Consider the following 22,922-nt stretch of genomic DNA (forward strand, 5'->3'; position numbering starts at 1 on the left):
GTTGAGGGTAGCAAGAACTTAAAGAAGTTATATAGACGTTATATAGAACTTATATAAATTTTCTAATTGACATAGAAGTTATAGTAACATGAATTTGAATGAATCTCAGCTCTCCCATTAATAATTTGACTTTGAGCAAATCACTTAAAGACTTTATCCATCAGTTTGTTATCTTCAAATGGAAAAAATAAAAAACATGCACCACAGATCAGTTTCCCATCTCTTTTTCTAGAAGCAATTGAGATGAAGGATTTTAAAATTTTATGTTTTTTTTTAAATCTGAAATACTGTCATTGAGATTCCTTCATCTTATACCTATAAATTTGAAATGGTTTTAGTTTCCTAATACCCTTATCTTTGGTAATTTTCTTCTTATCACATTAAGTCCATCTTTCCACCTAGGAATTCCATTTAAATAATCTATTATTGATATGCCTCTGAGATTAGTGTTACTGTCATTTTTGTAAGCAGTCCTGCAACTTAGGCATTGGTAAAAGTTGTGCACAACTCAGAATTTTATTAAACTCCCAAATAGCTATTTTGAGGTCAATATCAGTTGATTAATCAGCACAATTTGGGTTCAATTAAGGATGAGTTGCTCTGGAATCCAGTGATCTCAATTGTAATTTTGATCTAAACATTTCTTTTGAGTACTTTCATAAATCAATGATCCTCATTGTGTTTCTTTTCTCATCTGATAATTAGGCTTAATTATAGTGCCTTCCTCTTGCAGTTAGAAAAAAGAAATTAGTTCAAATATTTAAAGTGCCTGATATAGATTCTAGTATATCAAAAGAACTCAAAAGATATTATTAGCATGTTAAATCATATAATCATAATTCAGTTTCCATGTTTGCTGTAATATAGACATTAGTATTTTGAGCTACATCAATATCTATACTATTCCTCTTATTAGCCAAACATCTATATAAAATAAAAGAAGTAAGATAAGGTTGATGTCGCTTGTCCTTAATGAATTATGCCTCATAACTGCTGTGCTTTATAAAGGCATTTTGCTTGTGTATCCATTTTGCTTGTGTATCCATTTATAAGGCATTTAAAAATTATCTGTTTGATCCATTAAAAATTTTGTGAGATGTTGATGCCCTGCTTATTTTTAATTTTTAATTTATAAAACTTGGCTGAGATTGAATGCATATTTGCTCAAAGTGTCCCCATTCACATTTACTCTCAGAAACTAGCTATATAGTTAAAGACCACACCGAAAGTATTTCCAGTGCCTTGTTGATTAGAGTATTTATAATTTCTAGTAGGGTACTGCATGGATTTCAGTATATGATTTCATTATCTGCAGATGCTTTTTAGTAGTCTGGAATCATTAATTATGGATTCCATAATTATGTCTATACTGTCCTTTATTTGGGAATTTTTTTTTTTTTTTGTACTGGGAATTGAACTCGGAGCACTCAACTACTGAGCCACATCCCCAGCCCTATTTTGTATTTTATTTAGAGACAGGGTCTCATTAGTTGCTTAGTGCCTCACTTTTGCTGAGGCTGACTTTGAACTCATGATCCTCCTGCCTCAGCCTCCCAAGTCGCTGGGATTACAGGCGTGCACCTCTGCACCCAGCCATCCAAGAAATTTATCCCAAAAATTTCATGTCACAAAAAGCCTTAGTCCTATTTTAAGAATTGGTGAAAATGATAAAATACTTACCTGTTTTGGGTTTCATCTTCAATTCTTGTTTTGTGATTTCTAAAAAATATTTTAGGACTCTGAAGTCGATCCTGAGAAGTTCTCCAGTAGGATAGAATGTGAAAGTCCAAACAATGACCTCAACAGATTCCGAGGCTTCCTGTGAGTGACACATGACTTACCTTTGTGAGTGTGAATGGAATTGTACTTGGCTCAATAAAACTATTGTGTGTTTACATCCTAGTTGAATCATTAAAGGCTGTAAATTTAACTACCTATAAAATTGGCTTATCTTAATAATTTGATAAATATGTACTTCTATTCATATATATTTTAAACAGCAGAAACAACAAAACCTTGTTGTTAAAATCACCCTAGAATTGCTTGCATTGGTGTAAGAATATATCACATGAGCTCCTATGATATGCTAAAGTTTGGAAAGAAATATTTGGACAGAAGTGGTAGTTAAATGAAATGCTAGGATGGTGTCCTTCTTCAGATTTAGAATAATAGGTAGACTTTTCTTGTTGATAAAATGATTCGGAACACGACTAACAAAGAATATGGGAATCCATGGGGACTTCCTGTGACGGTCACACCCCTTTGACAAAGGCAGCTAGAATTGGGGTTTAGAGAAATTTCAAGGTTGGCTTCTGCCACTTAAATTCTTCCGACTCCAAGCTAAATTATTTACTCTCTTTGATCCAGGTTTCCTAATTTTTCAAGGAGACAATGAGAACTATATCACAGTCATAAATTACAGGAAGAGAAACATTTCATACTCTGTTTTGAGACCAGAATTATACTCATCTCATTACCCTGACAACAAAAGCATGTAAAGACACTGAAGGGCAAACCAATAACCCTCACGAATATAGATGCAAACATTCTACACACATCCCCAGCACCTCCCCCACTTTTTTTATATATAGAAAATGAGGGGATTGAATTGTGTACAAATCATACTCCAATAAAGTTAATTATTTTTAAATAATAAAAGACCTCATATAATACATCAGTTTTAGAAATTCACCATCACTACAACAGAGAAGTTTAGAAGGTGAGTGGAATTAAAGTGGATTTTTAAGTGTGTTTTTCTTTTTTTATTTTATTTTTTAAATTTGTTCTAATTAGTTATACATGACAGTGGAATGCATTTTGACGCGTTATACACAGATGGAGCACAACTTCTTCCTCTGGCTGAACATAATGTAGAGTCATACTAGTAGTGTAATCATACATGTATATAGGGAAATAATGTCCATTTCATTCCACCGTCCTTCCTATCTCTACTCCCTCTCCCCTTCCTTCACTCCCCTCTGCACAATCCAGTTCCTTTGTTCTCCCCATCTGCTCAGCCCTTTTTAATATTTTTATTTAGAGACAGAGTCTCACTGAGTTGCTCAGGCTGGGCTTTGAATTCCTATCCTCCCACCTCAGCTGGGATTACAGGTGTGCATCACCTCGCCCTGCTCTCTCACAGGTTTTATTTGAGATTACACTGGAGATTCTAACTAGTAGATTCTAACTAGAAAAGAAAAAAGGCCTCAAATAAGAAAGAAAGAAGTAAAACTGTCTTTTCTTCATAGATGAAGTAATGTTCTGATAAATTTGACAAAATACGAAAGAGCTGTACACTAGAAAACACTAAACACTGCTGAGGACGATAAGACCTAAGTGAATAGAGAGATATATATTGTTCATGGGTCAGGACTCAACATTGTTATGAGTTTTTCACCAAAATTGATCAATAAACTTAGTGTAATCTCAATCAAAATCTCAGCAAACTTTTTTAGAAATTAACAAGGTTATTTTAAAACTTATGCAGAGATTCAAAGAACTTATAATCAATAAAGCAATATTGAAAGAGGCAAAAAAGTTAAAGCTACCACTGCCTGATTTCAAGACTTATTATAAAGGTACGGTAAGCAAACCAGTGTCACTTGGCATAAAGATAAAATAAACAGATCAATGGAAAAGATAATGGAGTTTACAAATAGACCCACATGTTTACAAACAACTTGTTTTTCACAATAGTGCAAAGACAATTTAATGGAGAAAAATTATCTTTTTGCACAATTGTATAGCTCTATATTTTTAAAATGAACCTCAATCTATACCTTTCATCAGTTACAAAAATTAATGAAACATGTATCCCCAGACTTAAATGTAAACTAAAATCATAATTAAACCATAAATGTGTTATTTGACATATAAGTTTCTAGAAAACAAAAACGAGCCTACATTGTCAGAAAGCACAGTAGTGGGTTCTTTGGATGGGAAAGTTGGAAGGAGAGATTACAAACAGGCATGAGAAAATTTTGGGAAATGATAGACATGTTTACCATCTTGGCTCTGGTGATGCTTTTACTCTTTAAATATGTGTATTTGACTCTCATGAATTATTCTCCAATGAAATTGTTTAAAAATTTTAGAAAAAGAGTTACCATACAAGGAAGTATAGAATATAATAGTAGCCTCTGCACACGATAGTGGCATCTACACACACACACACACAAAAACACAACGCACACTGATGTTATTGTGGTTAGTGTTACTGGAATTCTTCTGTGGTTGTATTTTAGATGGTCTTGTGAATTGAATTTGGACAGCTTCACTTCTTTATCAGAAACATACTCATGAACCATCTCTCAGGATGAGACTTTTTCTAGGATCATTTCCTCAGGCTCGACCTGAGGTGAGCTAAGTCTTTGGGTATGCTCAGACAAGCTCAGACTTGCCCATAGCAAGGATACCCAGTTTAGCAATCTGGTCTGGAGCCTAGCACTCTGCACAGAGTCTGGTCCAGAGCATGTATTTAGATTTTTTTTCTTTTTAATTTATAGGGCACTGTTGCCACACTGATTCTGATCCTCTGTCTCAAGTCTGACAGCTGTAACTCTAGTCTGAACTCAACAAGTAACTCCAGCTTTCCTGGATTGGAGGCTGGCCTCCCTTTGTCAACCTCCTTTTTTCTTCCTTTGAATGTGGTGCTTCCTTAACAGAAACACTTGAGCTTCCTCTGCTGCACTGGACCCTGTCTTGCCCCAGAGCCCTTACCTCGTTCCAAGACCCTGACCTGACTGTACAAATTGTCACTTGCCTCTATATTCCTAGGCACTACATTTACCCACACTTTGGTGTTTGCCTTTGTGACAGGCTCCTCTGATGTCAGTTTGCTTCAATGTTTGCCATCTTGCTTTCTGATTACCTGACTGTTGAAATGGACTTTCTCTTAGAACACCTAGATTCTGTCTTCCCCAGTGATTGAAATGAACGTCGTCCGCTCTGTTGATGTCTATCCTGGTGACTGACCCAACAATTTCTAGGGAAACATATAATAAGAGAATCAAGCCTAGTTGAATGCAGTGATTTTTCTGAGATTCACTGAGGTAGCTATTTATTGTAATCTTGCTTTGTGGCCTGTTTTCAGAATCAACCAAAATTGAGAAGCTCAAGCTTATTGCCTATGTGACACCTTCTTTAACCTTCTATGAGGCAAAACTGGTATCTTTCTTCCTATTTGTGCCCACAGAAATCTCTGAGCTAAATATCAGATTACCACCATCAGAGCTATCACATTTTCATTACTCTTAAATATTTATGAACCATACAACTCCTCTTCATAGAAGAGGATAAATTTGATCATAGAAGTCAAAACTATGTTTATTTGCTGGGCACTTAGTCCATAATGTCACCATAATGTCACCGGTTCCTTGAATGGGATAAGCATTGTTTTAGCTTTTTCACTACTGTGACTAAAAGACATGACAAGAACAATTTTAACAGAGGAAAGAGTTATTGGGGGACTTAGGGTTTTAGAGGTCTCAGCTGATGCCATTCCTTGGCTGAGCCTTAAGGTGAGATGGAACATCATGGCAGAAGAGTGTGGTAGAGGGAAGGGGCTCACATGATAAATAGGAAGCAGAGAGAGACTCCACTCACCAGATAGAAAATACATACCCCAAATGCAGACCCCCAATGACCGATCAGTTAATCCCATCAGGGGACTAATACATTGGTTGAGTTAAGGCTCTCATAACCCAATCATTTCTCCTCTAAACCTTTTTGCATTGTCTCATGTATGGCTTTGAGGGGACACCTCACATCCAAACCATAACAAGCACTCTATGTGACCATTTGTGCTTCACGTTGAAGCCTGAAGGTTTCACACCTTTAGTGTGCCACATCATAAACCTGAAAAATAAGGATTCCAGGGGGAATGACTAATCCCTTATTAAGGAACTTTGGAAATGATGGTTTGATGGATTAAATCTGTTCCTATAAGGATTGCTGAGGGAAAAATTGCCACACTGATGAGGAGTGGCCTGGGCTTGCCTGGACCTGCATGCCACATGGAGATGTGAATGTTGGGACTTTTGTAAGACCAGGGAGCTAAAGTAGACTAAACTCAAAGGTACTTCTAACTCTGTCTCTTTGTACATAAGCTTGTACTTGTAGAGAAATGTAGACAGATTCCTGATGGATTTTACAAATATGAGAGTAAAATCTGTTTTCCTCTTTCTTTGTAGTACGAAGATTTCTTGGAAGAGTTGCTATTTACTTTTCTTTCTAATTCCAGAGAGCAAGGAGTACAGACATATGACAATGTTTACATATGTAAGAAAAAGAAGCAACACGTATATACTGGAGTTTACTGCTTAGAAAACAATATAACTTTAACGCTGAAATTGAGAGGACATTTTCAAAATATGTGAAAAATAGTACTGTTTTATATGCTTGTTTAAATGTTCCAATAATTTTGATATATTTCTGTCACTATAGTAGTTTAGTTAAGCAATCACTTTGATAAATTTATGCACTGTTTATTACAGAAATTTTCAAGTATGCTAAAATAGAAAGGAGATTGTAATGTACACCCAAGCACCATCATCCCACCTTACCTACTTCACAGTTTTTCCAACTTTGTTTCAATTGTCCTCTCACTTCCTTCACCATTTCTGCATCACATCAGTTTACTGTAAATACTTCATTAAGCACTTATAGTATAGTAGAAAAGGATTTAAAAATAACCATAACCACGAACCCATTAACAAACCTAAAAAAAAAAAAAAAAAAAAAAAAAGAACCGGCCTTAATCTCATCTAACACCAGGACTTTGTTCAAATTCCTCCACTATTCTCAAAAATGGTTCTTAATAGTTGTTTTGGTTTAGTTTTTTTTTTTTTTTTTTCATTGTTGGGGATTGAATCCAGGGCCTTGTGCATGCTAAGGAAACACTCTACCACTGATCTACATCCTCAGCCCTAAATGATTATTTTATCCCAAATAGGATCTAGACAAGGTCTGAACCAGGCATGGTGGTGCACACCTGTAATCCTAGCAGTTTGGGAGGCTGAGGCAGGAGGATCACAAGTTCAAAGCCAGCCTGGGCAACTTGGCAAAATCTTGTCTTAAAATTAAATAAAAAAGGACTAGGGAAGAGGCTCAGCAGTAGAGTACCCCTGGGCTCAATCCCCGTCCGCCCCCATATGTGCTCTACATATTGTGTTTGGTATGTAAGTTTCGGAATTTCCTCTCTCAAAAAATTGAGTTATACAGCTTATAGAATTAATGACATGCTAGATTGAGCTGATTGCCTCCTCATGTTGAGTTCCCTCTCCCCCCTCCATTTTCCCTTCATGTCATTTACTTCTTGCATAAACTAGGTCATTTTGCCTGCAGAATTTACTAAATTCATGGCCAACTACATTCTTGTAGTGATGTTTATTTAACATCTTTCTCTGTCCCACTTATGAAAAAAATGGCTCCTCTCCCTAGAAAATATCAGAAAATAAAAGAAAAGAGAAAAGAAACACACACATACACAATATTGCATGTAATTTCAGAGGCTTCATAGATCCTTGGAAGCCCCAAGGTTAAGTGCTCTGATAGGAATCCATGGAGCCATAACTTCCTTTCCCATAAATCAGAGAACCATAATGTGTTCCCACTGTCAAATGAGTATTGTCAGCCTTATATTTTCATTACAAAGTTCCCAGTCTTTTGCCTCAGTTTAAGCAGCCACTACTTATCATTGCCTAGAATGAATCTTGATTTTATCCACGTTGAAAACTGTGATTTTCTAATCTTATCAGTGATTTTTCACTCATCAAGTACAAAGTTATCCTACATACAGTTTGTACTAGGAAAGTAAGGACCTTCATTGGAATATGCCTGAGTTCTTATAGTAATAGGTGATGAACGAGAGAAAACAGTGAGAGTTAGAAACCCACTGCAGCTTTCTCATAGGCACAACAGGGAACTGAAATCACAAATGCAAATCTGCCAGAGATTTGAAATCTTTCCTGTGAACTGCCTAACTTACTATTCTATGAGGACCATGATTTTATTTTTATATCCCCACTTTTGCCATTTTAAAATAAAATTGTATGATGTCTTTCTTATAGAGAACATTCCAACAAAGAACGTGTGGGTCTCAGCAAGGAAAATTTATTGCTTAGAGGATGCACCATTAGAAACACAGAGGCTGTTGTGGGCATTGTGGTTTATGCAGGTTGGTTGTGCTCCTAATTTTCATCACTGTCCCTTCTGTGTTTTTCTATAAGTTTGCATTTTTCATTTACTCACAATGCTCGGTATGGAAGCAGAAAGTCAACTTTGTCTTGATAAGCTCATCAGTGGTCTGATCCATTATTCTAAATGGATCTTAAATGCAGACTAAACTGCCAAAATGTATTATGTAACTATGTTTTATCACACTGTCTTCCAGGGAGATTTTCAAGTGGGATACTTGCTACCTGGTTTCATTTATGCATTTTCTGACATACCATGTTTCCTTCACAGGCCATGAAACCAAAGCAATGCTGAACAACAGTGGGCCACGGTATAAACGCAGCAAATTAGAAAGAAGAGCAAATACAGATGTCCTCTGGTGTGTCCTGCTTCTGGTTATAATGTGTTTAACTGGGGCAGTGGGTAGGTAAAATTCAATTATGTACTAACATCTTTTCAGCAAGATATCAAGTACTTTTATTTCCCCCCAAAGTGTTACTTATGAATGTGTCTTCTGTTAGGGAGTTTTTATTTGTCAATAATTTTTTCCTCATATGTTCATCTCTCTCAACCTTTGTCATGAAAAACATTATTGTTAACTATATTCACTTACCTTTTGCTGTAGTATTGAAGACTCCTGGGACAAGATTTAGAGAGAAGAAAACAGAGACAGCAGTTTGTGTAGCCCTTTGAATTTGACCTTTTTTCCAAAAACAAACAAATGGTATTAGCCACAAGGAATACTCTCACCCCTCCTTCTTGAGGAATAGAGTTCTATATTTGTATAATATTTATGTTGCATTCTTCTGATTTCTGTGTTCTTTTGAAAGGTCATGGAATCTGGCTGAACAAATATGAAAACATGCCCTTTTTTAACATCCCAGAGCCTGACGGTCATATCATATCACCAGTGTTGGCAGGATTCTATATGTTTTGGACCATGATCATTTTGCTACAGGTAATTTACATCAGGCTCATCAAGGAATTTTAAGGTCTTTGCTTCTAATCCAGCTATGCTCAGCTGTCTTTACTTTCTTTAAACAACTTTAACATTTTTAAAATTTTTGGGTCTTCTTAGGTCTTGATTCCCATTTCTCTCTACGTTTCCATTGAAATTGTGAAGCTCGGACAAATATATTTTATTCAAAGTGATGTGGATTTCTACAATGAGAAAATAGATTCTACTGTTCAGTGTCGAACTCTGAACATCACTGAGGATCTTGGACAGATTCAGTACCTGTTTTCTGATAAGACTGGAACCCTCACTGAGAACAAGATGGTTTTTCGAAGGTGTAGTGTGGCAGGATTTGATTACTGCCATGAAGAAAATGGTGAGTGTAGGTTTTTTACAAAAAACACCTGTAAAATTTGTCTCCCCCGCCCCAAGTCATTTAAATGATTGATAATTCTGGCATATATTTAAGAATGGGTACTTAAACTCATCCATACTTAACTGTACACTACATTCTTGTTCCTTTAAAATTTACTAAGTACTGAGAGATATACTATTAAGTGACACAGTAATATAAACACTAAATGATAAACTGATAAAATAAGTGAAATGATGGAAAAATACACTCAACATATGTTTTGATTATCACTGTATCACTTAGTATTTATATCATTTGCTTTCATTAAGTATTTCTATCATGTTATAGTATTTGTATTATATATTTAGTATCTTTATCATTTTGAAAATCTTTATATTTTTACAAATGTATAGTAGTTATATCATTTAGTATTTGTACCATAGTAACATTCAGTATTTGTTTCGTCATTGGTAAAATCTAATAAATATAAAGTAAGCACTTTACAATAAAGTAAACTACTAGCAGAGGTGGAAGGTAGGGCTTGGGAGAATGATAATGATATTACATTGTAGATATTTTTGAATGTCTGACGAAGCTATGGACCATCCCTCTAACAAATATCTTGAAAATAATTCTAAATGGTCTCCAGTTTCCTCCTTGCCCCATCTTTTGAAGCATAAGAAGAAAACACAGAAACAAAACACCTGAAAGTAGAAGAGGGAATGTTGGGGACTGGCTTCCTAGAATGAGTTGGGAAGGATTCCAAGGATTCCTTCCCCTTCTATTTAATCGAAATGGGCTTTTCTTTGTTAGGAGATTTTTTTTTTTTTTCTGCTCAATTCTCATTGCTTATTATTCATATATTTAGGTTTTGTATATCATCTGGGTTCAGTTTTGATAGGTCATATGTATCTAAAAACTTGCTCATTTCTTCTGGATTTTCCAACTTATTGGCAAATAGCTTTTGGAAATATTCCCTAGTGATTCTTTAAGTTGCAGTTGTCTTTGTTTTCACCTCTAATTTTTTTTTATTTGTGTCTTCACTCTCTCTCTCTCTCTCTTTTAGTTAGTTTAGCTAAAGTTTTGTCTATTGTGTTTTGTCTTTTCAAGGCATCAACTCTTTGTTTCATCAGTACCTTATATTGTTCTTTTAGCCTCTACTTTTTTCAACTCTTAACTTTATTATTTCTCTCTTTCAACTAATTTTGGTCTTGTTTGTTCTTGTTTTTCTAAGATCTTGGGATATGTCATTAGGTTCTTTATTTGAGATCTTTCTGAGATTTGGTATTTTTTTCTTCTTTTTAATGTGTGCACTCATTGCTATAAATTTCCCTCTTAGTAGTGCATTTACTATATCCTAGAGGTTCTGGTATGTTCTATTTTCATTTTCATACTATTTTAGAAATTTAGATGTGCCCTTTAATTTCTTCAGTGACCCACTGTTCATTCAAAACTGTATTGCTCAATCTTCATGTTTGTATAATTTCTGTAATTATTTTTGCCATTGATTTCTAGTTTCATTCCATTTTAATATGATAGGATGCAAGAAATTATTTAATTTTTAAAATTTTGTTAACATTTGTTTTGCAATGTATGTTTTATTTTGGAAAAAAATTTCACATGCTGACAAAAAGAATGTTTATTCTGCACCTGTTGGATGGAATATTTTTGTAGGTGTCTGTTCAAAGTTCATTTGATCTGAATTGAGATTAAACTCTGATACTGTTTTTGTTGTTGTTTTATTTGAGATGATCTATCTATTGGTGAGAGTGGGATATTGAAGTTACCCACTATTATTATGCTAGGGTCTATCTTTCTTTTACCTTTAGTAGTGTTTGTTTTATATAATTGGATGCTTGGTATTCAGTGTATACATTTATAATTATTACAACTTCTTGATGAATTTTCCCTTGTTAGTGACCTTCTTTGTCATTTCTAATTGATTTATACTATTTTTTCAGAGATGATTATACCCATTCCTGCCTGTTTTCAGGTTCTGTTTACTTGGAATATCATTTTTCTTCCTTTTACTTCAGTGTGTGTGTGATTTTGCAGGTGAGGGAAGTTACTTACAGGCTGCATATTGTTGGGTCTTGTTTCTTAATTCAGTCAGCAATTGCTCTCTTTTAATTGGATATTTTAGACAATCTGCATTCATCATTATTATTAAAAGATATGTTATTGTTCTTGTTATTTTGTGAATTTTCTTCTGGTTGTTTTGAATATTACATGTTCATTCCTTCCTATTATTCACCTTAACATTTGATTATTTACTATATTAATTATGTTTCTTTCACATTTTTAATTTTCATTTTCTACTCTTCTAATGAGATTTATTCATTCTTGTTGTCTCATGATTGTTAATCTTTTTTTTTTTTTCCTTCTGGGAGTAGAATTCCCTTAAATATCTTCTGTAACATTGATCAAATAGTCATGAATTCCTTTAGTTGATCCTTGTCTTGGAAAATCTTTATTTCTGTTTTATTCTGAAGGAGAACCACATTGAATATAGTAATCTAGCTTTCAGGACTTGAAATATGTCATTTCATGCCCTACCGATATTTAGAGTTTTTGCTGAGAAATCTGCTATTTATTCCAATGCATTTGCCTTTAAATCTGAGTTGGCACTTCTCTGTTACAGCATTTAATAATTTTTCTTTTTCCTGTACTTTTGAAAATTAAATGTGTTACTAAGAGGTTCTTTTCTGGTCCTGTGTAGTCTGTTTCTAAATGCCTGCTATTTCTGAATATTCATGTCTTTCCCAAGACTTGTAAATTTTTCTACTATTTTGCTGAATATGTTTTTTATACCCTTAGCATGTATCTCTTCTTCCTTTAAATATGCTGATAATTCAGACTTTTGGTCTTTTAATGGTGTCCCAGATATCTTTATGTTCTCTTCATTCTTCTCTAGTTTTTTCTTTATTGCTGTCTGAAGGTACTATACTGATAGAGTTATTAAGATTCAATATTCTTACTTCTGATTAATCTAGCCATTGTGGAGGATTTCAACTGATTGTTGTTGTTGTTTTTTGTTTTTTTTAAAGAGAGAGTGAGTGAGAGAGAGAGAGAGAGAGAGAGAGAGAGTTTTTTTAATATTTATTTTTTAGTCTCGGCGTACACAACATCTTTGTTTGTATGTGGTGCTGAGAATCGAACCCGGGCTGCACGCATGCCAGGCGAGTGCGCTACCGCTTGAGCCACATCCCCAGCCCTTTTTTTTTGTTTTTCAATCTGACTTATTGAGCTTCTTATTTCCAAGATTTCTACTTGGTTCTTTTTTAAAATCTCTATTTCTTCATTGAATTCATATCCTGAATTCTTTTTTACTTTTTCAACTGTATGTATGTATTTTCTTGGATTTCATTGAATGTTTTTAAAATCATTCTTTTGAATTCTTGGCATTTTTATCCACATCGATGTCTTTGCCATCAGTTACTTGACAATTATAAACTATGGGAGGGGTCTTGTTCCCTTTTTTTTTAAATTTCTTAAATTTCTGTGTTGAGATTTGCATGTCTGTTGTGATGGATATCTCTTTTACTTTTATGTGAATGCCTTCCAAGTAAGCAGCTTCTCCTGATGATACATCCTGAGATATTGGTTTCTTGTGTAATGTAGAGTTTAATTCCAATTGGACTTCTTAGTGTAGTGTCCCTGTGGCTTCTTTGACTAACATTAATGGATTTTAGCACAATGTATACCATGGCAGAGTCTAAGAAAGCTGCTTTCTTTGTAGGTCTTCCAAGAGTGTGGTAAAGGAGAGTATATGAAGTGTACCCTCTGTGGTTACTTCTATAATGGGAATGGAACCTCTGTCTGGTATGGGGGGTTTCCTCTGGCTCTGTTGACATTGGCTGTTATTTTAAAACAATTCTGCTAGTTGCTGTTCAGTTGTGATGATGGCCTGGAGCTTTTATTCTCTTTTAGACACTGGTGTAGCTCTGGCTGTCACACAAGGAGAGGCGGAGTCAGGATCAAACTCCCCTCCATGTCTTTTTAGGCTCTGTATCTGTTGGACAGAGTAAGGGCTGGAGATTCTTCACACACACACTCTCTCTTTATTCCATTGGGGTATTTGTCAGGTGACTAGCAGGAGTGATTTGGGATGAGGTTAGTGAGAATACCTCTTAGCAGCTCTGCACACTGGAACTAACTTGGATGGAATACAGAACTCTGTCTAGATGACGATTGTCTCTAGGACTGTTTAGGCCATATACCCTGAGAGCATTGTATGACCTTCATGAGTCACTGAGCTAAAGCAGAATGAAGAACTCCCCAAAGATTCCCTCGGGATCCTTTTGTGCTGTGCATGCAGAGGGCAGAAATAAAACTGGCTTTACAGCATGACCCCATATGCCTCCAAGGGTGGAGAGAGCCTATGGGGTCTCAAAGATCTGCACTGGTGAGTATGGTGGCAGGGTCTGGGAGATCCACTGCCCACTATTCTGTATATAGATTTCATAGACAGTACTATATAGCTACATAGGTGCTATGTACCTCTATAGTGCATTTGTGAGGTTACCATTTCCTAGAATTATTTAACTAGAGTCTCTTTACAGAAGGGGTTTTGCATCTTGCAGCAGTAATGTTTCATAAAGTACACAATGGGAAGCACTGCACTATTTTTTGTATGTATAACATTTAAATATTTGTATTTGTAACATTTAAAAGGGCTAATACTAGCCATCTTCCATCTTAGTCCCTGAACATACACTTTCTTGCCCAAGGAAGTACTTCTTTTATATGTTTCCTCAATGCAGAAAAGATACCAAGTGACTAGAATTAAGTGTTATCATTACTGAAGTGTAAAGGATGAGATATTTGTTTGAGAACCATAGAGTCTCACACTACCTCTAAAAGGTGCCGACTTTGCCTATCATCACTTTATTACTGTCAAAGCATCCAGAGCTTCTGATCTCTTTTATGCAACGGTTTAAAAAACAAGCACATGTGCCCGTGTGTGTACACTGGGGGTATGGTAATGATAAGAACCAGTTTTTCTTTCCCCCAGAACTTAATTCTAAGATAATATTTTCATTGAAATGTATACCTGTGTTTTTGTGGTCAACACTTCTGGTTTTTTGAGCAAAAGTATCACTAGAAAATAGTCTATAAGGAACATTCCTGCTTGGAAATAACCTTTTATACACATGCAACTGACTAAACACATCTGACAACAGCATGACATATTTTTAGACCTTTTAACCTGAAGTGTGGTTGTGAACTGGCAGCATCAGCAACACCTGGCATGTATTAGGAATGCAGAACATCAGCCCCTCTTCAGAGCTTCAGTTAAAATCTGCATTTTAATAATATCCAGATAATTCATGCTGGCATACATATTAAAATTTAAAAAAAAACCACTCCTTTGAAGAACAACTGAAAAAGAATGTCATTTTAAACTATAAGCTTCATTTTAGGAGAGTTTTAGATTTAAAGAAAAGTTATAAGAACATTAAAGAGGGTCTAATATACCCTGGTTGTTAACACTCGTCATACAATATGTCTGTGATAAGTAATGAACCAATATCGATACATAATGATTCACTGAAATTCACACTTTATTAGTTTTCTTAGTTTTTACATAATGTCCTTTTTTTCTGTCCTTGAATCATATCCAAGATGCCATATATCTTAGGCTTGACAGCTGCTCAAATTTTCCTTCTTTTCGATGGACGTAACAGTTTTGAGGGGCACTATTCTGACATTTTTTTAGAATGTCTCTCAGTTTGGGCTTGTCTGGAGAGTGCCTTCATAAGGTACACTTTGTGAATCTGTTGTACATGGAGGCAGCATCGAGCATTTACCAAGAAAAGGATTTTAGAGTCAGATCTCCTAAGCTTGAATTCCATTTCTATTACCTACAATCTGTGTGACCCTGGGCAAATTATCTAATTTCTATGAAATTTAACGAAAATTATCAATGAGGGTATCTACTTCATTGAGTAAAAGGATGAGATGAGATAAGGATAGTTGAGTGAATTGAACATTATTACTCTATGTACAAAAGTGATTATGTACCAGTGTGATTGTACATCACGTACAACCAGAAGAATGAGAAGTTATACTCTATTTATGTATGATGTGTCAAAATGCATTCTACTGTCATGTATGACTAATCAGTACCAATAAAAAAAATCTTAAAAAGAAGAACAGAACATGGTGTAGAATAAGCTCCCCATCAGTATTAGCTGCTATGATTATTATTCTTATGATACCAAAAGCTTGATCCTTGTCCCTGATGCTGACCCAATAAAAAGGACAAAATTTTGAGATAAAGGAAAAAGAAGTTTTATTGCTTTGCTAAAAAATTGAGAAGCACAGGGGACTCTTGTCCCAAAGGCTGTGACTCTCCCTGTTAGGGGGAACAGAGGACTTTTTAAAGAGGTGATTCAAAGTCTACACTCTAGCTGTGCCCTCTCGGGAGTCATAATTCATTTGTAGCCCTGAGAGATAGCTGTTTTTTAGATCTGTAAGTGCCAAGTCTGGAGTCGCAACTTCTTCATTTCTGTGATCTGTGAGTCAAAGGACAGATAACTCAGCCTAGGCTGGGAAGAAGGTTAATTCTACTTCCACCCTGATTAAGGAGCAAGAGAGAGAAAACAGGAAGAAGAAAACATGTCAGTTTTAAAATAAGCCACAGTGGTGGAAAAGCAAGTGTTATAGTCAAAGCATGAAGTGGACCCTTGTTATATAATTACTGATTATTAAAGCAAGAAATTCATCTGTCTCTTAAGGAGCTAATGGCCCAATGTGGGAAGAAGTTGTGTAAATATAAATTTATCATGCTAATTATAAGGTTAAAGTTGGTATTCTTATTCCATATCGTTTTGATTTTTCAGGCGGTCAATTTTGGAGGTGGCTTTTATACTGATTAAGATTTGTTGTCCTATGGAGTATTACTCTGCATTAAAAAATGACAAAATCATAGAATTTGGAGGGAAATGGATGGCATTAGAGCAGATTATGCTAAGTGAAGCTAGCCAATCCCTTAAAAACAAATGCCAAATGTCTTCTTTGATATAAGGAGGGTAACTAAGAACAGAGTAGGGAGGAAGAGCATGAGAAGAAGATTAACATTAAACAGGGATGAGAGGTGGGAGGGAAAGGGAGAGAGAAGGGAAATTGCATGGAAATGGAAGGAGACCCTCACGGGTATACAAAATTACATACAAGAGGAAGTGAGGGGAAAGGGAAAAAAATACAAGGGGGAGAAATGAATTACAGTAGAGGGGGTAGAGAGAGAAAAGGGGAGGGGAGGTGAGAGGGGGGATAGTAGAGGATAGGAAAGGCAGCAGAATACAACAGACACTAGTATGGCAATATGTAAATCAATGAATGTGTAACCGATGTGATTCTGCAATCTGTATACGGGGTAAAAATGGGAGTTCATATCCCACTTGAATCAAAGTGTGAAATATGATATATCAAGAACTATGTAATGTTTTGAACAACCAACAATAAAAATTAAAAAAAAAAAGATTTGTTGTCTTGAGGCAGAATATCCTAAATTTTTGAAATGCTAAAAATGTATGGAGAATTGGTTTAGAACAAGAGGTTTGGGTATCAATGATAGGTCGATGATATGGTTTGGTGGAGATTGTCTACAGCAAGTGAACATTGGAATGTGGGAGATGTTTGGGAAATTAGTTAATAGAGGAAGATTTGATGGAGGATGTGCAGATGATACAGTTGAATGGAGTTTATTTGAGAGTGCTGGTTTTGGTTCCATGAAATGCACGTTGAAAAGTATGGTAAACTTTTTGCTTATAGTCTCTTAACCATTTCTTCAAGATATGAAATTAATGCAAGTTATAAGCCATAAATAAGTTTTATGGTATTAGTATGGTCTTAGGGAGAATGGGAAAAGAAGATAGACCAGGGTTTAAAACAATAAAGAAGTAGATCATTTGATACCTAACCAAGGACCTACCTCAGACACAGAATAGATTACACACATGAATGTTTCCTCTGATGAATCAGAATGCAAGAATTCCTGGCCTGTTTTGAAGCATTTGTGGAACTAAATAGTACCTACTTTAAGAGAAAGATTAAAAGTCTTCATTACCATTTAGACAGTTTTCATTTTGTCAATATGATAATGAATCTTTGCTTCTCATACCCAACTTTTGTAAAATTTTCACTGGACCCTGAAGTATAGCTCCAGTAGCTTTGTTTTCTGAATCACACTGTAAGTTTCCAGCTCTGTGGACGTCTCATAGCTTTTTACAAAATGATTCAAGATCGAGTCATTCTTTGTCTTCCAAGTTCTACTCCTTCATTTGTTCTGGTTGAACAAGTTTATCTTACAGTACTAGCTGAGCTGCCTGACATCATACTACACAGTGCATGATACTGATTTCCCTAATGATGGCCAGGAGAAGGTACATGATCATGAAGTATAGCTTTTAGTTTTTTTAGATTTTGAAGCATTCTATTTATTTTTAAAATGACTTTGCATCATCAGTACATCTTTTGAGCTACTCAAGGATTTGTTAATCTCAAAACTGTTGACATTTGGGCTGGGTTACTTTGTGGTGGGGTGTTGTCCTAGGCATTGTAAATGTTTATAAGGATCCTTAGCCTATACCTACTAAACACCAGCAACCTGCCTTTCTCAGTGAGGGCAACCAAATGTGTGGACAGCAACTGTGAAAAGTCTGCCAGGAGACAAATTTAGCCCATTTTAAGAAACACTGAGCAAACCTATTAAATACAAGTCAAAACTAAGGGGCTATGATGTGTGAATACTTGTACTGACTTTGGAATTAGAAAGATCTAAATTCAAATATCAGCCCTATCTTTAATCAGTGGATTAACCATAGTTGGGCAACTCTAATCCGTATGGATTATTATTATTATTATTATTATTATTATTATTATTATTTTAGTTGTAGATAGACACAGTATTTTTATTTTACTTATTTATTTTTATGTGGTGCTGAAGATCAAACCTGGTGCCTCACACTTGCTAGACAAGTGCTCTACCACTGAGCCACAATCCCCCCCACCCCACTTTTTGGCATTTTATATATACATGGAATATAACTTATTCTAATTAGGATCCTATTCTTATGGTTGTACATGATGTGGATTTACCCTGGTCGTGTATTCACATACAAGGGTAGAAAAGTTATGTCTGATTAATTCTTTCCTATTCCCTCCCCCATCCTTTCCCTTCAGTCTCATCCAATGGACTTTGATTCTTCCCCTCTCCACCCTCCCTTGTTGTGGGTTAGCATCCACATAACAGAGAGAACATTAGGCCTTTGGTTTTATGGGACTGGCTTATTAAGCAGTGATAGTTCATATCAGATGATATTATTTTGAAAATTAAAAAAAGAAAAATATATACATACTATACATGCCCATGCATATTTATGACCTAGTCAAATGCTTGATCAAAGAAAATCTTCAATACATGTTCCTACCCCACAACTTTCCATTGATGCTAGTGATATTTTATTCATATATTTATTTATTATCTTATTAAGAAATATTGGATTAAAAAACATGGAGTCATTGAAGTCAAACAGGGGAGATTGGCCATGTAAAAAAAAGGGATGTTGGCTGTATTAAAATTGGCCATATTAACATATATGGCTAGACTTTTTAGAAACAGTATAGTGTTAGGGCTCATGGATTGGCTATGGAGTTCAGTAGACCTGGTTTTAAGACTAACCCATACCACTTCTAAAATGGGGATACTAATGGTACTTACTATTATAATGATTAAATGAAACCATCTCCTGGTACATAGTAACTTTCTGTTCATGAAAAGTAAACATGCCCAGCAGTGGCTTGGCTAAGAGTTGATACAATTACAGACTTCTTTATTGAGAAGCTGGTATTTGAATCAAGTCTCTGAAGGTGTTTAGGATTTCCATCAGTCAACAAGACAAAAACAGGTATTCTAAATAAGGGCATTGATGAGGATGGAGGAGATCAGAATCTTTGGGACACAATTAGTGGATTGGTTTTACAAGCTGAAAGATCATATAAAGAAACATTCTGTAACATTTAGGCAGAACATACAATAATTTGAATAGATATTAAAGTCATCAAACTGCAGTGGTTCATTCCAAAATGTTTGATTTTGAAAACAGAAGCCAAGAAAGAGTGGGTGTTTTGCTGAAAGCCACTTTGTCATTAGAAGAGTTGATACTAGGGCTGGGGATGTGGCTCAAGCGGTAGCAGGCTCGCCTGGCATAAGTGCGGCCTAGGTTCGATCCTCAGCACCACATACAAACAAAGATGTTGTGTCCACCGAAAACTAAAAAATAAATGTTAAAATTCTTTCTCTCTCTCTCTCTCTCTCTCTCTCTCAAAAAAAAAAAAAAAAAAGAAGAGTTTATACTAGAATCTAAGATCACCATTTGCCTCTTAGCTACCTCTTCTTACCCTTTAAAAATATACACAGAATTATTACAATAAGTATAATATGAAAACATTCTTAATTTTATAAAATAAATTTCCCCAAATCGTACTTTGTTTACTTAGTGAACTTAGGCTGAAGAGAGACAGTCAGCAATCCCCAAAGCATGAATTTATTGATTATGTACTCTATATTCCAGACACTGGTTGCAATGATAAATAATGCAAAAGAGACATTCTCTCACAAGGCTTCTACTGGAGAAAATAGTCACAAATACATGAACTTTTTAATCAAAAACATTAAATAGTATTAAGAACTTTGCAGAAAATTAAAATAGGTTTCTATGACATAGGATAACTGAATGGATATTTTTAATTGGATGGCCAGGCTAGAGCTCTGTAAATGGGATGTTAGAGTCTAGATCTGAATGACATAACCCTGAAGTTCAGGAGCAAGAGATTTCTAGTCAGTGGGAGCAACTAGCATATGGCCCCTCAGGCTGTTTGCAAACTTTCAAAATAAAGAAAAAAGGAGTGAGTCTAGATTTTAGTAGAAAAGTAGAAGGAAGTTCAAGAAAGAGAAGTCAGAAGAGGTCAGATCATTTTAAGTAGGCCAGTATATGAAGTCCAGATTTTAATCTAAGTAAATCATGAAGTTTTATCAGGAAGTGATTGAAGTGATTGATCTGCTTTATCTTATAGAAAGGTTACTTTAGCTACTATTTGGGGAGTAGATTGCAGAGGGGCAGGGAGACCACCTCTGAAACTATAGCACTAGTCCAATTGAGCGGTAACCGTGGCTTGGACTAAGGTATGGAAATGGAAAAAAGTCTAAATATTCAGGATGCATTTTGGATATAGAGTGGACAAGTGTATCTGGGGAAGAGGGGAAGAATCCAGGAGACTCCTAGAATTTTGGCTTCGGTTACCAGACAGAACGTTAGGTACCATTAACAAGAATGGAAAAGACCAGAGGAAAGTTTGGAGAGGAAAGAAAGGAGTTCTATTTTAACCACATTAAATTAAAATGATTATTTTTCATTATTCAATAAGTATCTATTGAATATTTGTAAGATGCTGCTTTGGACTCTAATATATTAACAAAATACAAAATTCTCTGCCCTGTTGTAGTTTATATTATACTGGATGATTCAAAAGATTAAGATAGAAAGATATATAATGTGTCAATGATGGTGAATGTTGGGGTAGGATCTGTAATCAATACTGTGGTCTGATATAGAAAGTTTTTACTGACGGGGTTGTGTGATGGGAGACTTGAAGGAGGTGAGGCAGTGAGCCATGCTGATAATCTGCTGGAAAAGACTTGTAGACATCCAAGTAGAGGCCAGAGCTGAAGGTATGGGCTTAGAGGTTATACGTGCAGAGATTCTTTTTCAAATATGGAAACAGATGAGATTCTCAAGAAAGAGTGTCTCAGTGGATAAGAGAAGGAGCTTCTGCAGCTTGTTAATATTTGAGAAGAAAGATGGCAGGAAAAACTAAACAGGACTAGCCAGTAAAGTGAGAGGGAAAACAGATAAGTGTGGTGTCAGAAAAGCCGAAAGGAACATTTCAAAAAGAAAAAGTGATCAATTCTGGTAGTTATTACTGAGGGCTCAAATGAGACAAGGATAGACATATATGACCTTTTTTTTTTAATTTATTTATCAATGGATAGATGGGAACAGAAAGTCCTGAAATTAATTGGTTGAGGAGATAGGTGTAAATAAAAGAGGAAGAGTTGCAAAGATGAAAGGTGAAGACCTTGAGGTCAGAGGGAGGATCAAGAACACAGGTGGAGGGTATCTCATGTGAACATGAAGAGATGCTTCCTCCATAGCAGTAGGAAGAAAGGCAAAGAGTATGGATACAGATGCAGATAAGTTGTCAGATCTGATGATGAAAAAAGAAGGGAGTTCCTATCTGATTGTTCCTACTTCTCCTGTAAGGCATGAAGTAAGTTTATTAACTAAGGATACAAAGTGGGAGATTTGGAGGCCAGTTTGAAAGGGTAAATGGTGTGAAATAGCTATTTAAGTAACTGCCTGACATAGTCAACTCATAAGTTTGTTCTCAGATGATGACCCAGTCTGCTTTTTATCCCTCAGCCAAGAGGTTGGAGTCCTATCAGGAAGTGGTCTCTGAAGAAGAAGAGTATGCAGACACCCTCAGCAGCTCAGTCAGCAATATGGCAAGACTGAGAGCCCACAGCTTCAGGACAGTTCATAATGGGCCTTTGGGAAGCAAACCCTCAAATCGTCTTTCTGGAAGTACTTTTGCTGTAGGAAGTGGAGAAGGAGCCAGTGAAGTGCCTCATTCCAGACAAGCTGCCTTCAGTAGCCCCATTGTAAGTGTGAACTCATGATTAGAATTACACATGCACAGTGTTTAAGGGAAGAACAGCCTTGTATTGACAATTCAGCCAAAGATTGTTCTACTTTCTACTGAAGAAGAGACTACATCATTATAGTTCTGTGTGATTGTGACACATAATAAGTATAAACAAATAATATTACAACTTCCTGAGTTTTGAAATAATTCAGTGTTGAGAAGTTATATACTGTTTCAGAAAAATGTAATATTTTTGATCCAGGAATGAACTTGTCTGAGCCTGGAGGGCTGCCTTTACTTAAAAATCAGAGTTCACTCTTGGGTCCAACAAAGCTTACTTATCTCACAGATAGGTGAATATGTCTAGTTGACAGGGAAATTCATAGGCCTTTTGGTGACCTTGAGGACCTTTTTATCTTTCTGTAATCTTCCTCTCTATTCCAACAAACTTGAGCCTTCTCCTTCATTCCTAGCCTTCAAAAGAGCATTTTCTAATATTTCCATCAAACAGATCATCAGGGTTTGTTTTTAGTTTCCTTAGAAACTGTTAGAAACTGATTGATTACACCCATTAACAAACTCATTTTTCTGCAGAAAAAAAAAATTAGAGGGAAACAGAGGAAAGATGCTTATGTAAAAAACTTAGACATTAAATGTTTTACTATTTAAAAGTACTTCTTTAAAATACTTGTTTTCTTTTTGTCTTTCACACTGCATAAATATTTGCGT

At 35.5% G+C, this 22,922-nt stretch overlaps 1 protein-coding gene across 1 annotated transcript in view; it reads left to right on the forward strand.

Moving 5' to 3' along the window:
* Atp10d (ATPase phospholipid transporting 10D (putative)) overlaps positions 1-22,922 on the forward strand; it is a 105,100-nt gene that overhangs the window by 43,701 nt on the left and 38,477 nt on the right. Inside the window, exons 5-10 of the mRNA XM_076864614.2 lie at positions 1,736-1,821; positions 8,070-8,176; positions 8,467-8,598; positions 9,006-9,133; positions 9,254-9,506; positions 21,971-22,209. Of these exons, the coding sequence (XP_076720729.2) occupies positions 1,736-1,821; positions 8,070-8,176; positions 8,467-8,598; positions 9,006-9,133; positions 9,254-9,506; positions 21,971-22,209 (945 nt within the window). The remainder of the gene's footprint in view (positions 1-1,735; positions 1,822-8,069; positions 8,177-8,466; positions 8,599-9,005; positions 9,134-9,253; positions 9,507-21,970; positions 22,210-22,922) is intronic.

This window comes from Callospermophilus lateralis, chromosome 8, assembly GCF_048772815.1.
Source record: "Callospermophilus lateralis isolate mCalLat2 chromosome 8, mCalLat2.hap1, whole genome shotgun sequence".
Taxonomy (NCBI): domain Eukaryota; kingdom Metazoa; phylum Chordata; class Mammalia; order Rodentia; family Sciuridae; genus Callospermophilus; species Callospermophilus lateralis.